General features: G+C 38.5%; 1 protein-coding gene across 1 annotated transcript in view; it reads right to left on the bottom strand.

Moving 5' to 3' along the window:
* caln2 (calneuron 2) overlaps window positions 1-17,031 on the bottom strand; it is a 43,435-nt gene that overhangs the window by 4,418 nt on the left and 21,986 nt on the right. The window contains exon 5 of the mRNA XM_061739751.1: window positions 6,602-6,755. Coding sequence (XP_061595735.1) covers window positions 6,602-6,755 — 154 coding nt within the window. The remainder of the gene's footprint in view (window positions 1-6,601; window positions 6,756-17,031) is intronic.

Raw genomic sequence — 17,031 nt, 5'->3', positions numbered from 1 at the left:
TCTGTTTGAATGGTTGTGTTAAAAAAATAAATCAAACGTTACTCAACAGTTACTCAGTACTTGAGTAGTTTTTTCACCAAGTACTTTTTTACTTTTACTCAAGTCATTATTTGGATGACTACTTTTTACTTCTACTTGAGTCATATTATTCTGAAGTAATGGTACTTTTACTTGAGTACAATCTTTGGCTACTCTACCCACCTCTGGTGGTCTTCAACCCTGGTCCTCAAGATCTACTGTCCCGCATGTTTGGGATGTTTCCCGGCCTCAGCACACCTGATTCTGATTAACGGTCCTCATTAGCTTGTCATCAAGGTCTGGACAGTTCTGTTGTTGATGGGGCTCCTTGTATCACGGTGTGCTGAAAGCAGGGCAGCATTTAAAACATGCAGGACATTAGATCTGGAGGACCAGGGTTGAAGACCACTGATTTAGAGCTTGTGTTAGATCATATTTATGCAGGAATACAGAAGGTTCTGAAGGTTCACGAGCTTCAAGACGCACCATGCAGCCACTCATATTGCCATATTGTTTGGGGGAGTACATTTACAACTACTCTCCATAAAATCTTAATTCTCCAGAATCGTTTTGTAAGACTTGCATCTCGATCTGTCTGGGATGCTACTGCTGCTCGCTTATTTAAAAATCTACAGATCCTTACTATTTATGACATCAACAGTTACCAAATATGCATTTTTCTTTACAAGATATTTTCCTCAGAAGGAAATGTTCCTGAGCACTTTAGGTCATACTTCGCTACAAACTCTCAATTTCATTCCTACTCAACACGGCAGGCCCTCGCACTACATCCGCCGAAATGTCTGGAATCTAGAAGCCAATTTTTGTTTAAGTTTAGAGGTGTCAAAGTCTGGAATAGTTGGTACCAGATTGCAAACAATTGTAGGTCCCTATCCATTTTCAAAAGTCGCTCAAGAGAACATTTAATTCAACAGTGTTGCGAAGAAAGCTCTTGCTTTTCCCACTGTTAATGTTTCTTTTGTACTTCATATTCTGTGTTGCCATTTGTTCATCATAATATTCATATTTTCATGATCATGTGATCATAGGTCTACAGTAATTTTTTATTTTAATTCATGTTCTGCATGCAATTTTTATGATGTATTATTTATTTTTATTTTATGATTTTGTATCCTCATAACTTTATTATTAAATGTTATTAGGTGGGGGCTCCTCATAAGCCTACTGGCTTGCTCGCTCCTTCTTGCACAGTTTCTTTTAACTGCACTTATTTGTGTGATGTTATTTTTTATTGTATGTGCTAAATAAACTAAACTAAACTAAACTAAACTAAACTAAACTAAACTAAACTAAACTAAACTAAACTATGTTCTCTGAACCATGGTGAAGGCTGTGACAGGCAAAACCTTAAGAAATTCTTGCAGGCAGAGTTTTGCCTCGAGATTTAGTTTTGTCACCTGCAGTCACGGTAACTCTTCAAAAACACAGATCTAATCTCCTCCGTCTCTCATGATGCAACTTCAGGAAAATGCAGGATTTCAGACTCTCAGTCTGATTCTTAAGACAGTAGAAACAGGAAAGAAGAGCAAGGTAAAACTTTTTACGATGTTACCTTGGTGAGCGGACCTCTCTTCCCTCCACACCGCCTTGCGGTGATAAAAACAAGGAGGTGAGTAGAAACAGCTGCTTTCTCCAACAGGCCTTTCAGCTAAAAACTAAAAACAACCAAAAGTTTCCTCTGTGTCACTCCGCTTGTCTTACTCTGTTAGAATCACACTCTGCATCAATAAATCAGAGTCAGAGCTGTGACGCGTGGATCTAAGAGGAACTGTGAGAGGCACTGTGGTCCCCCCGGACAGAAGGAGGACGGGAAAAGCAGGCATGAAAGAAGGTAATTTGAGGGTGTGGGAAGAGGGTTAAATGATGGGAGTGAGACAGCTGCTCCCTGCAAGGACAGCTCTATTCCTCTCCACTGCGTCTTTATCCTCCCTTCACCTATTTTTCCTCAACTTTTTTTCTAGCAGTCTTTATTTTTCTCTCCATAACTCCCAGCTACATCCTACGACGGAGTATTAGGGCCAAACTAAGACAAAAAAAATTGGAAATTACAAGAATAAAGTCATAATATAATGAGAATAAAGTCGTAAAATTACGAGAATAAAGTCGTAATGTTGCGAGAATAAAGTCGTAATAGAATAAAGTCGTAATATTATGAGAATAAAGTCGTAATATTACGAGAATAAAGTCGTAAAATTATGAGAATAAAGTCGTAAAATTACGAGAATAAAGTCGTAATGTTGCGAGAATAAAGTCGTAATATTATGAGAATAAAGTCGTAAAATTACGAGAATAAAGTCGTAAAATTACGAGAATAAAGTCGTAAAATTACGAGAATAAAGTCGTAACATTACGAGAATAAAGTCGTAATGTTGCGAGAATAAAGTCGTAATATTACGAGAATAAAGTCGTAACATTACGAGAATAAAGTCGTAATGTTGCGAGAATAAAGTCGTAATATTATGAGAATATAATTTATGAGAACTCTAACAGGAAGAGCTTCTTCTCCCTGTGTTAAAATGAGGAATATTGAGCATCTTGTGAAGTTATATTTATATATTTATAATATATTAAGACTTTATTCTCGTAATTTTACGACTTTATTCTCATTACATTATGACTTTATTCTCGTTATTTTACCACTTTATTCTCATTACATTATGACTTTATTATCGTAATTTCCTTTTTTTGTTTTTTTGTTTGGCCCTAATACTCCGTCGTAATTCTCAACATTTCAACTAAATTTTGACAATTTTGAATTGTATTTCAACATTATTCTCAACATTTCGACTTTTTTCTCAACATTTGGACTTTTTTTCTCAAAGTGCATAATGAAAAAAAAATCTTCCTCCTCCAAAATATTATTTTTATTTTTCTCCTGCCTGGCCCTAATACTCTTCCGTAACATCCCTCCCTCAACACAGAAGATTTTGTGAAACAGAGTGTCAAGACAGCAATTTCCTGATCCCTTTCTCAGCCTCTTATTTCTTCTTTTACGGTCCCTTCTCCTCTTATTTCTTCACCAGCACTCTCTTTATAGGTCTCTCTGAGACTGTGGGCCAGTACTCGGTGGATTCATTAAGACTTTTCAAGTTCTGTGCTATGTTTGATCTGCTTTTACCCATCCCCTAGTCTGACAGAAAGCAGAAAGGGCCATGTTGAGCTCTTAGCCATATACACACACGCTGTGGGATTTGTGGCAGTCCCAGACAAAAGATGACCGAGATTTGCTTAATAACCCAACAATAGCGGCATGCGTAGCACTGAATTATCTGTTAATCAGGTCAATACTGGAGCCGTCTCGCAAAAGTTAGAACAAACAGTCCAGATGGGAGCTGGATGAATTAACATGCTTTGTACGTTTAAAACAAAGAGGCAAATCTGGTTGGACTGTGGCAGCAAAAGGGTGTGTCCATCATCAGTCATGGCGAAGTTCATTAGTGCTCCCACAAGGACGCCTGTAGTGGACTTATATAACGGCTGGAGTTGCAGAGAGTGCCGCAGGCCCTTCAGTGTCTTCGTTACTGACACATTGGCTAATCCCCGAGTCTTTAAAATCCAGTCCTTGAAACTCAAAGACACAACTTCTGAGATTCACATATTGTATCTTCTTTTGCATCTCTATTCCTGAATTTGTCTAAAAATTCTTGTCAGTTTTTCCAGGACCAACACCTTACAGATGAAATTACTGCCGTAGAGATTCATTTTGGTATGGCAGCAGATGAAATAAGGTTTGTCAAACAACGCCTGCAAAGACGATTGGAAAAGTGAGAGCGAGTAGAGTGTTGGAAAGAAAATAACAAAATGCAATCTTTGTCGCCTGATTAATTTAAATGTTCTCTATTGCTGTAATGTATCACTTTCTTCTCCAGTCGGTATTTTCCTGTTCCACTTCCCACTGTCCCAACTTTTGTCTTGAAATATTATTCCTCTCTGTTTGCAAAAATTGTGTTGACGTGTTGTATGGGCAGAAATATGTGCCACTAGAAACTGAATTTGAATAATTTATATTTGAATTGCTCAACTTGAATAATTGCATTAAAAAACTGAATCTGAATCACATAATTTGAATTTGTATTGTTTAATTTGAATCATTGCATTGAAAAACTTTGTATCTGCACTCAATTCCTCTTCCTCCGGAAGACCCGGATGTCTGGCACAGTAAAATTGAAATTGAATTGCAAGAACTGAATTTGAATTGTGAGAACTGAATGTAGATTCAGTTTTTCAATGCAATGATTCAAATTAAACAATACAAATTCAAATTATGTGATTCAGATTCAGCACTACCTTGTTCTCTATAGCTGATATGACATGAATTACTCCTATGAGGGATCAATAAAGTTCTTATTTTTGCCATCTGAAAAAATTAAATATATTATATTTGGTGCCTAACCGTTTCCCAAGTATATTAGTGCGTGTGTAAATGAATAAATGAGACGTAAAACTTACATTTCTTTGTAGAAAGGCGCTTTATGAAAATAAGTCCCTTTACTTGTATAAGTTTACAGCGCAGTCTTGAACATCCAATATGGCAGCGACGTTGACGTACGGCTCAGCGCTCGATGGGGCGTCTACGTTTATATGTCTATGACTATAACCTCTACTTTCTTTCAACGATATAAACGACCAATGGGAGCTACAGTAGATATTTCGAAACCTATTGTGTTTTCTCCATTCTGTGTAAAAAGTGTAGATTTATATCTTGCCGTTTTGTAGATAATTTTCCTCTAAGGAGTGTGTGAAGATTTGCGGCAACGGGTGTAGATTCAGTTTTTCCATGCAATGATTCGAATCAAACAATACAAATTCAAATTATTGTGATTCAGATTCAGTTTTTTAATGCAATTATTCAAGTTGAGCAATTCAAATTAAAATATAAATTATTCAAATTCAGTTTCTAGTGGCACATATTTCTGCCCATAGTGTTGTCGCCTAAACTTGTCTGGTCATCATTACGGGGTCTGGACCAGTGTTTCCCAGTCCAGGGCCCCAGACCCCGCCGCCCCGTCCCGTCCCGTCCCGTCCCGTCCCTGCTTCAGCACACCTGGATCAAATGATGGATTATCTCATCAGCTTGTCCTCGTTCTGCAGCAGCCTGTTAATGAGCCGTTAATATGAATCAGGTGTGCCGAAGCAGGAAAACCTCAAACACTCACAGATCTTCTTTCTTTTCTAATGGCAATAATGTTTTTCAAACCTATGAAATTGTGTCACTTATTGTAATATTCAAACAACTCCAGCCCCAGAAAGTTATTAAAGAATATCCCAGGTCCTTTTTGTTGTTTCTTTGTCCAGAAGTTTAGTTTGTACACCTATTAAAGTTACCAGACATGGTAACAAGGGAAAGGTTAATTAGAGACAATCAAGTAGCTTTGGTGCCTAAATTTAACCTGTTTTATCTCCTAATCAAAGACAGAGCCTGACTGAAACCTTTATAATGATAATGATCTCAAATATTTCCTAGAGCAGGGGTCGGCAACCCGCGGCTCCAGAGCCGCATGCCGCTCTTTAGCGCCGCCCTAGTGGCTCCTGGAGCTTTTTCAAAAATGTTTGACCTTTTTTTTCTTCTTTTTTTCGTCTTTTTTTCCTTTTATTCCCCCTTTTTTCTTTTTTTCTTCTTTTTTTCTCCTTTTTTTCTCCTTTTTTTCTCTTTTTTTTCTTCCCTTTTCCTTTCCTTTTTAATCTCGACATTTCGACTTTTTTCTTGACATTGTACTTCAACATTAAACTGGACATTTCAACTTTTTTCTCAAAATTTTGACTTTTTTCTCAACATTTCGACTTTTTTCTTGAGATTGCACTTCAACATTAATCTCGACATTTCTACTTTTTTCTCGACATTTCGACTTATTTCTCAACATTTCGACTTTTTTCTCAACATTTCGACTTTATTCACAAAATGTTGACTTTTCTCAACATTTTGACTTTTTTCTTGAGATTGCACTTCAACATTAATCTCGACATTTCTACTTTTTTCTCGACATTTCGACTTTTTTCTCAACATTTTGACTTTTTTCTCAACATTTCAACTTTTTTCTCGACATTTCAAATTTTTCTCGAAGTGCATAATGAAAAAAAAAAAACTTCCCCCAGTTATAACTAATATAGATACATTCAGCATGTGTTATACAAGACTTTTCATTTTTTGCGGCTCCAGGCATATTTGTTTTTTGTGTTTTTGGTCCAATATGGCTCTTTCAACATTTTGGGTTGCCGACCCCTGTCCTAGAGGAACTCCAGTTTCTAAGGTAGAAGTAAAGAGGAAGGAGGGCCACAGTCACACCGGTTTCTTTTCATGTGGACGTTGTTGTTCAAGATTCCTGCTCCAAATGTCATTTTGGCCCCTTCAACACTACAGGACAACTTGTGTGAATACAAGAGATTGTTCTGGTTCTGAAAACAAAATGTCAACGTTTGAAACCCTATTATGAGGCCAAAAAGCATGAATGCTTTCATTTATTTTGATCTATGTCTTTATTCATTTTTCATATCTGAGATACAGAAAAAGATCCTTCCATAACGGGCGGGAAAGTCAGGTTTCCTTAAGAAAGAGCGGCCTCACCTCCCTCATACTCGGGACAGTTCCCTGAGGTTTCGTTGAGGCTCTCCTCCTCGGTGATGATGATGTTCTCTATGTCCTTCATTGTCAGGTGGTCTCGGAAGGCGTGGAACAGCACCTGCTTGAGCTCATCCAGAGACAGCTGCTGCATGTCAAACTGCGGGAAACACAGCGATCAATGCAGATACACAGGCACCAACAAGCTGCTTTATGCAAATGTTAATGATGAAAAGGAGATTTGAAATGTAGAAGCTGCAGGAAATGATTGACGGTTAAACGTTTAGGTTATAACTGTGACAATGCGGTTACTATTTGTGGATGCCTGAACTGGTGTGCGATCCTGATTGTGTGTGTAGGTGTGTGTATGGTGCAGGGGAATTAAAGTAACAATTGCAAAGATTTTTGCATTGAAAAATAGATTGATGTTTCTGAGTAGAAACTAATCGCTTGGCTAATTGAGTTGTGTTTTCATTAACGGAGAACGAACCATTTAGTGGTATTTGTCCATCAGGACCCTCCACAGAACAAAATAAACATGAAGCAGGAGAACAGAACTGTTCAAGGTCAAAGAACAATAAGAATGTGGAGGACTCGGTGACGGCGTTGCCAGGACTACCTTTTATGAGAGACTATGATGGCTCTGTGTGCGTTTAATTCTGAATTAACTTAGAAATATCTGCAGTCCTGGTTTGTATTTGGCTGCACACCTAAACCTTCTTAAAATAAGCATTTTGCCTGGCTACAAACAAATCACAGGGCTCGTCCTCCTGCAGCAGCATCTGTCTGCTCTGCCCCAGCCGTTCCTCCCAGGTGCTCGGGTGGCAAATCAAAATAAAGGGACGCACTGACAAATAGCAGCATTTTTTTATTGCGAATGTCGAGGACTTAGTTGCCAAAATGATGATGAAATGCAACAAAGAGGGGGATAAAAGACTGCGTTCAGCCACAAGTGGATGGCTTTTTAAAGGCTGTGTGCAGTCAGAACAGACGGGAATGAGATAAGACATTGGATGCCATTGTCACAGCTTTCCGAATGTGAAGCCGCAAATGCATCAATTGCTTTTCTTTTATTATCACACTGACGAAAAAGAGTCACGTCTTTTCATTTCTTTGTCGTCCACTGGATACAGGTTTAAATTTACTGCACAGGTGTGAGACTGCATTGTGATGTTTGCATCTAATTCAGAACAAGGAAGCAAAACAAATATGTCCCCAAAAAAAAAAAATTGTTTTATTTTGACTTAAATAAAAACAAGGTCTGGTTTTGGTAATAAAGAGTTATTGCCATACAGAAATACTGCAGAAACAGTTCCTTTAAAACAATATTTTCTGTTTTGACAGACTGCACAAAGAACATAGATGTTGTTGGCCTTTTCCAAGCATGCCAATAAAACATAAGCAGGACTATCAATCAGTCTTGTTTTCTCCATCTGTAGCTCCTCTGTTTGCCTTATCCTCAACCCTATCATACTTTCCTCTTCCTCTTCCCCTCCTCTCTGTCAATCCCTTATTTTCTCCCTCTTCGCCATGCCTCTGTGTGTCCATCTGTTGTGCTAGTTGAAGCGACTGATCATATTTGAGGATGTCAGTGATGTAAATAATGTAGACATGCTGGGTTGGAGGATGTTGTATGCACACATAACTGGATTCAGGAGGGATTTGCCAGAGGGATATGCAGGGAATGAGACAGAAGCAGAGTCGCGCTTCACGTCAAAGACAGGTGACAGCCCTTATAGATCATTTGAAACATAAATATGTGCATGCAACCTCTGACAAGGACATAAATAATCCAGTGTTTGAACATCAGCTGATAAAACCATTAAACTGGATGTGATTGTAAACATTGAAGCAACACGGTGTAACAGTCACTGATATAATGATCGGGCTGCAGATATCAGCTGTCTGAAATGCTGCCTGTTCATTTATTTATGTGCTTATTTTTTGTGAAGATGCATTCTATTGATCTTCCAAGGGGATTTGGGGAACATATTTCATATCTAAAATAGTTCTGCAGAAAAAAAAAACATTCACATGATGAAAGGTTTGATACAATTTTGTAACAAAATTGACTTGGTGGTTGTTTTCCAAAAACAACATAAACATTATCAGAAGAATCAATGTCATTATAATGTCACCTGACTGGGAAATAATAGTCATGACATCACTTTTGAACTTGCACACCTTCTCATGGGAAACACACACACACGTTTTATGCTTTTGGGTCAGATGGTTAAGAACCTGCATGTGTCTATTGGTGCAAGATTCGTGTTGGATGACTTTGACTGTAATTATGAAAACATGCGTGTGGATGAATACTCTCACCCACACACGAGCGCTGGCACGAAAACAAACACAAGCAACATGAATCGCGAACCAAGGATGCTGCCGAAAATAAGAACGATTTCACATCAGATGAACATCCTTTTTTCCAAACATAGCCTCTTCTCCCTTTGTCTCTCTCTCTCTCTCTCTCTCTCTCTCTCTCTCTCTCTCTCTCTCTCTCTCTCTCTCTCTCTCTCTCTCTCTCTCTCTCTCTCACACACACACACACGCTCACACTCACACACCATAAAAGAGCCCAGCTGATCACACCTATTAAACACTATAGCAGACGTCAATCTGAAACAACTTTTGTCTTCTCCTTTGACACTACAGAGGAGCAAATGTGACAGGAGTGGAAGAGACGAATGAAGGATCTGACGCAATGAAAAAAAAACCCTCAGGGATCACTGAGGGATCGTAAAAAGTGTAAACACTTTAGTTGGAGCAGAGTAGCTAACTACAACTCAATAATCATCCAAAATCTTTGCAAATGAGCCTCTACGCCACCCATTGTTGCTCTTCCTAAGTGACAGATGTTTCCCAGATGGAATAAGAGTAGGTAGGAACTTCATTTGAATTGATTTAGTGAAGATATTTAGCAGCAATGGAGTTTTTTGTGCATCAGTCATGTTTCCAAGCACAACTGCTTGAGCCTCCATCGTCACAGTTTGTATCGGCAAAACCAGTTGGTTGTTCAATGTTCTCCTGGATCATTTTCACATAGAGTATGTAACAGTACACCCAGTACTGGAGTTGAGGGGGGATGAGGGGGGTGGCATCCCCCCCTGAAATAAAAACGGTCAAAATCATCCCCCCTGTAAAACTGCCATCCCCTCTTTCCATCCCTTATGTCATTTCATCAATGGATGTGGTTTTACTGCTATTTCAACATTTAGAGTCATCACCAGAAAAATAACTTATTTGACAATTTTCACCTGTTTCAAGTAAATTTTCACTTGAAATAAGTAGGAAAATCTGCCAGTGGGACAAGATTTATCTTCTTTTTACAAGCAAAGAAATCTTGTTCCACTGGCAGATTTTTCTACTTATTTCAAGTGAAAATCTACTTGAAACAGGTGGAAATTGTTGTTTTTTCTAATGATGAGTCTTGTTTTAAGTGTAATGAGATTTTTTTTACTAAAATGAGACATTTTAACTAGAAGTAAGCCAAATATTCTTGTTAAGATTTTGAGTTTTTGCAGTGATCCATTTTACTTATCCTGTGAAGGACAGAGTCATATTGAAGTTCAGAAAACTGTTTTTAATTGTTGTGTTTTGATGTATTTGATGTAAGCCCAGTGGATATTTAAAGCTTACAGAAGGCTGCATTTAACTGCTGCTATGTCATTCCTGCAGTATTTCTGCAGGTGTTTTGGTCAGTGCTATTATTTGTAATATATTATATTATTTGTAATCAGCACAAATTATCTGTCCCCATATGATAAAGTCCACCATCCCCCCTGATTTTTTTTTACAACTCGAGTACTGAGTACACCTGATCATTTCATGCCATTCTAATGTATTTTGGGTATGTTTGGCATCCATCGCACGCAGAACCATTTGAGATCCGGTGAAGATCTTTGAAGCAAACTCATAGTTATTTGTATGAATAAAAAAAGAATTGAGATCATCAAAAAAAAACAGGAGCTAAAAAAGTAGCTATTTGAGACATCTGTGTGCAGTAGTAAACTACAGTGTGAGAAATACTGAACACTGAACAGTATCATTGTATTTTCTAGTGGACAAACAACAGAGGTGTCAAGTAACGAAGTACAAATACTTCGTTACCTTACTTAAGTAGAAATTTTGGTTATCTATACTTCACTGGAGTAATTATTTTTCAGACAACTTTTTACTTTTACTCCTTACATTTTCACGCAATTATCTGTACTTTTTACTCCTTACGTTTTAAAAACAGCCTCGTTACTCTATTTCATTTCGGCCTTTAAAAAAAACTATCCAGTTAAATTGCTCCATCCGGATAGAGTGAATTTGGTTGTGGTTGTTTCAGATGTTCTTGTCCAGTTTTGTTCTTACATCCGTTCCCTCAGATTCCTGCAACTAAACTTGGATGTACATTCCAATAAAGGTTAGGATAAAAGATAACATGCCTCTGAAGTTTGACTTTTTGCACCATTACAATCCTTATAGGCAACTAGTCATCATATCTCCTGCTCTCTGAAACACATGTTAATGCTCAATAGTACACATATATGCTTCTTTAATATATTTGCATTATACTAAGATACATTCATTTTCAATGGCTTTTGTCCTTAATGTTTTTTTTCCCCCTTACATTACTTTTACTTTTATACTTTAAGTAGTTTTGAAACCAGTACTTTTATACTTTTACTTGAGTAAAAAACTTGAGTTGATACTTCAACTTCTACAGGAGTATTTTTAAACTCGAGTATCTATACTTCTACCTGAGTAATGAATGTGAATACTTTTGACACCTCTGACAAACAAAGTATTATTATCATACATTATTTGAATTTGCCCAATGGGAGTTCTTTTAAACCACCTATCTAGTGTTGCGTAGGTTCCCTTGTGCAGTGAGAGCTGTGCTCCACTGGGACACTTCAGGACATGTCAAACATCTGCCATGCGGTCTCTGACTCTGGGTCACCACGTCCTGCGGGGGGGGGCGGCATCTGCTGATCACGTCTGCTTCAGTTTCAGCTGGACTGGAAAGTTTGGGGGCTGGGCCTCCATGCAATGTTCCTCATATCGCCAGCCGCCCACAGACTTGTAAAACACTCCACAGCAGCGGGTTTCTGCCACCGTCCTTATTAAAGCGTCTCGACCTTGAAGGCATGAAGGAAGTGGAGGAACAAGCTAGTGACTGAAGCGCCCTGACGTGACAACATGACAGCTGAGGGCAGCCGCAGAGGATGTACAAGGTACACACACACACACACACACACACACACACACACACACACACACACACACACACACACACACACACACACACACACACACACACACACACACACACACACACACACTAGCGGGGAAAATGTTTCTTTCATTTCATTGAACACAGCAGGAGACGGTGCACAGTGACCAGTGCTCTCCACCCAGGACTCATCAATCAGAAGAACAGGTGCGTCCACATGGTCCTTCCTGCTTAATCCCGTCAGCCTTCGTACAGCACAAGCTTGTTTCATCAGACGTCAACCTGCTTCATTTTCTGACACTTGTCTGAAAAAATCCCATAATAATAAAGAAACATACAAACAACGAGAGCCTCTGCAAAAATACAGGAACATGCAGAGGACACTCGGTGTAAGAAAAAAGAGACTCCAACAAACCCTAATAATTCCATTTATGGCACTGCACTTTTTATTTTTATTTTTTTAATTTCTATTTTTATTTTTATCTTTTTATCTTTATATGGGTGTTTGGTTTTTAGAGTGTTTGATTTGCACATGACAGTGCTGTGTGAGTAAGATGGAGATGTCAATTTCCCCCGAGGGAACCTCCCAAAGGGATCAATAAAGTCGTGAACCTGAATCTGAATCTGAAACCCCAAACAAATGTTGGATCAGCAGGACTCGGACTAACTCGGGAAAAAAAGCTTTTAGTTTCTCTGTGCCGTCTGCGTGGAATACCTTACAAAATGAACTGAAAATGCCTGAACTTGTTTCTTTTGAAGCCTTTCGCTCACTTCTGAAAAAACGACAACAGGAATCCTTTCAGCAGTGCCTGTGTTTTTAAACTACATGTGCCCGTGTTCTTAAATTTAAAATTATTTCTGAAGTTGTTTTTACATATTATTGAAGTCACCACTGTTGCACTTTATTCGCTAACAGTTTGCACTCTCATTTTAATGTTTATTATGTTATTGCTGTTATTTGTGTGTGGACGTGTGCTGCTGCCTTCCTTGGCCAGGTCACCCTTGGAAAAGAGGTCTTGACCTCAATGGGTTTTTATCTGGATCAATAAAGGTGAAGAAGGACTCCTAGACGGACTCATAACAACTGACTGTAACCGAGTCACACACAACTACTGCTGGGGCTTTTTTTCAGTTTAGAAAACAGTTTGAAATGATGTCCAAACTTCAAGAGCTCCGCTCACTTCTGTGGTTAATGCCAGCTACACCTCTAGTTCATTTATCTATTCAAGGAGCAGACGGTACTTAAAATAATAAACACAGAGCTGAGGAAAAAGGCATGTGAGTTGATTAAAACAGGAGCTAAAATGCATGATTGTGTCTCATGATTGTGTTTGGCTGCAAAGCGAACGCTGCCATGGCCACGAACCCCAGGTCCAGAGGCCCAGACACCCAGAGCAGAAGTCACAAAAAATGACTTATTTTGATAAAATCAACTGTGCAGTGAATGTTGTAATGATAAAATAATAAAACGAGCGAGCAGCGATTATCAGAACGACACAGTTCACATGACAGCTCAGGTCAGCTCAACTCAGATGACGATAGCTCTGTTCTTCAGTGACTTATATTTTCAATTTGCAAGTCTTGACATCATTTCAATTTTTCAATCAATGCCTTGAGGCATCTTCCTTGGAAGAAGAATAATTTTGTGACTTGAATGTTAAAATATGGCTTTGTTTTGATAACGTTGCTATTTCAGTCCAGTCACACCGAGACTGATCAAGTTACATGACACTAAAATCTTATGCATTGATATCACTTCTATTTCTATCATTTAATTCATGTTATTTGTGTAATTATTGTTATTTGTACCCCTCATATATTCCTGCCTTCCCAACCTCAGCAACTGCCGACTGCAAAGCATGCTGCTGCTAAAAAAATCCAACCAAATCAAATGAAACCGCACTGACTGCAAGCCTCCACCAGGGGTTTCTGACTCTGCAGAACAGGACGGGGTGCAGTTAAGTTGATGTGTATCACTTCCGGTACATTAGCATAGGTATTATCTCTGGGGACATGGAGATACAGAGCCTACACACCAATCTGTGAATAATGTTAGAGTAATGACTGCAGCAAGAGTTGACTGACAGAATCGCACTTATGATGCTCTGCTGTGGATTAAAGCTTCCACCAAATGGCAGCTATTATGTAACAGAGGTGCAATACATTTTTTATCTTTTTTTTATAAAGATTGAACTTGACATCGCTGTTCATTAGAGTGCAAATCAGACTGTTTCAACAGATAACCAAGATCCATCTCACCATGCTTCCTTAACTCCTTTTCAGTTTCTGTTTTCACTGGCAGGGAGATGATTGAGGTCAAACTTATACTTTTTGTGAATAAAGCTGACATTTTGACATAATATCTCTTTTTTTTTAGAGCATCTTCAATTTATTTGTGTTTGTAAGACACCGGTTTACACCAAAAAGCTGTCGGGGGCATTAAATTCTTCAATGACACGGCTCAAGAAGGTTTAGTCAAAATGCCGGGTTTTATTTTGAAAGGCGTGATCTGGTCTGGATCGTATTTGATAAGCTGCACACAAACAGTTCTGTCCTGTTGCAACATGTAGACACGACCTCTAGCAAAGTGCATGAGGATGCTGCAACATAAGGCTTGTTTCTGGACGTCACACAGATGTTTTGATCACAACCTCGTGTTGTTTTTCATGACTGTCAGGCTGCTCCTGAGCAACGTTTGCAGTGTGGCGGGGAACCCCCCCCCCCCCCCCCCCCCCGCCACTGGAGGCTGCTGCCCCTCGGTGGGTTGCCGTAGGCGACGGTGTTCTTGGTCATATGCAGAGGTGGGTAGAGTAACCAAAAATTGTACTCAAGTAAAAGTACTGTTACTTCAGAATAATATGACTCAAGTAGAAGTAAAAAGTAGTCATCCAAATAATGATTTGAGTAAAAGTAAAAAAGTAGTTGGTGAAAAAACTACTCAAGTACTGAGTAACTGTTGAGTAACGTCTGATTTATTTTTTTAACACACCCATTCAAACAGACAAAAGTACAAAATAATCATCTTCAGGCAAATTAAATCAATAAAATAATAAAATTAATTAAAATTAATATAAAATAGCTTAAATTAAAATAAGCTTAAAGTAAATTCAAGTACTTTAATAAATAATAAAATAAATAAAATAATAACAGAATAAAAAATAAATTAAGCACAAGTAGCACAAAATTTCAAGTCTTGGACTTTTCTTTTTTAACCAGGCAGAACTAGAACAAGCCCATGAACTCATAGAAACTCTGTGTGTGTTTGAGTCTGTGTATATGTGACAAAACATGCAAAAACAAACATTTTTCCCAAAGAATCACCCAGTGATGTCATGAGTTTGACGCGTACGCGGATAAAAAGGATAAAAGAAAAGTAACAGCTCAACGTAGCCTAATGTAGCGGAGTAAGAGTAACAGTTTCTTCTTCACAAATCTACTCAAGTAAAAGTAAAAAGTATAGTGATTCAAAACTACTCCTAAAAGTACAACATTTCCCGAAACGTACTCAAGTAAATGTAACGGAGTGAATGTAACTCGTTACTACCCAGCTCTGGTCATATGTGAGTAAGTAATGTCCACATGAATACAGTCTTTAACCACAGCGGTTCACTGCATGTTAACCCTGTTTTAGTACATTTTAGGGGAGGACATCTGGTATAATAGTTATCTACTCGCTTTTCAACTGAGATAAACAAGGAGTCTAATATTTCAGATGTTTTTTTTAATTCCTTTTTTTTGGCACTAAGCTGCCGGAGATGTTCTACCAGACTGTGGTGGCCTGACGCCACCGTTGCTGTGGTCTGCAGGCAGACTAGCATCAGGACCGGTGATGCCAGCAGGATCAATAAACTCATACATAAAGCAGGAAAAATCACTGGACAGAATGTGGAGAAGTTTAAGTCGGTGAGGGACAGGAAGATACACAGAGACAGCACAGCTCATCTTTGCTCGGTTAGTCATGTATAACGCTACAGGAAATCATTTCTACCATTCAGCTTTCCCTACAACAGCTCACCTCTGAATAGCAGCTGAATCCACCATCACGCTCGATATTTGTTGTGTGCTGTTAATATTAATAGATACCTGCAATCTCTTTGGACTATTTCCTGTGCATTCTGTCTTCAATAACTCTATTTGTGCTACACATACGGCGCTGTTTTTATAAATATATCAGTCATAAAATTACAGGAAAATAAGGACTGAACTCTTGTTTAATCTATTCATTTTGCTCCTCATCAGATAGCAATGAAGCATACGAAATCTTGTATTCAACGATGTATATCAACAGATGCTTTTTGAATACCTGTGGTTATTAGAATGAGGGTGAACGATTTGTAGGAGAGGTAACAGACCGGTAAACGTGCCTGTCTGCATCCCGTGTTTCAATATTAAATCACAGCGAGGTATACAAATACAAGATCACCTTTTCTATTCCTGTAACAGTGCTCACGTGATCTGAACCAGCCAATAATTAAGAGGTTTAATGCCTAAAAAGGAGATTGTTTTTCCCCCTCTGTTTCCTGTCTTACAATAATGAAGCCTTGAGAGCATCAGAAAAAAGCTACTAAACTGTTGAAATCTTTCCAGAATGTGGGCGTAAGAGGAACCTTAATTTGAGAAATGTAGGTGTTTGAGCCAAAAAAATATGAAAAAAAAAGAAACAAACAAAACACACAGCAGACAACAGACAGACAATCAAGGTTAACATGGAGCTGCAGGTATGAAGGGAAAATGGCTCATTTTTACAAAACTTTCATAATGAGTAACAGTTGTTCTGATCATTTCTGTGGACAGAAGAAACCAAAGGACTCACAAGTGCTCAGATGATCCTAGAAGTAAAAAACAATACTCTACTCTAAAACATTGAGGTTGCTTTGTACGGCATTGCTCTTTGCTTCCACTGGTACTTTAGACACTGTATTAATCTGAGGAACAATGATATCAGTGATTACTGTGATATTTCAGAGAATAAAGGTGTTGGCAACTCACAGAAGACTTGGATTGAAGCCAAGGCCTTAGGTTTTTCAGCAGGACAGTGACCTCAATCAGACATTCAACAGCACATAAGAACGATTAGTTTTAAAAAAGGGACTATTTCAGCCGTGAGTCATGACCTAAATCCCATTGAAACCCATAGAAGAGAGCTGAAATCTGTCACCAAAAGCAGCACTCATGGAAACGTTCAAAAGCGTATATACACACTGTAATC

Source organism: Cololabis saira, chromosome 14 (genome assembly GCF_033807715.1).
Source record: "Cololabis saira isolate AMF1-May2022 chromosome 14, fColSai1.1, whole genome shotgun sequence".
NCBI classification, from domain to species: domain Eukaryota; kingdom Metazoa; phylum Chordata; class Actinopteri; order Beloniformes; family Belonidae; genus Cololabis; species Cololabis saira.
Note: the sequence above shows the minus strand (reverse complement) of the source record. Positions and strands in the feature narration are given on the sequence as shown.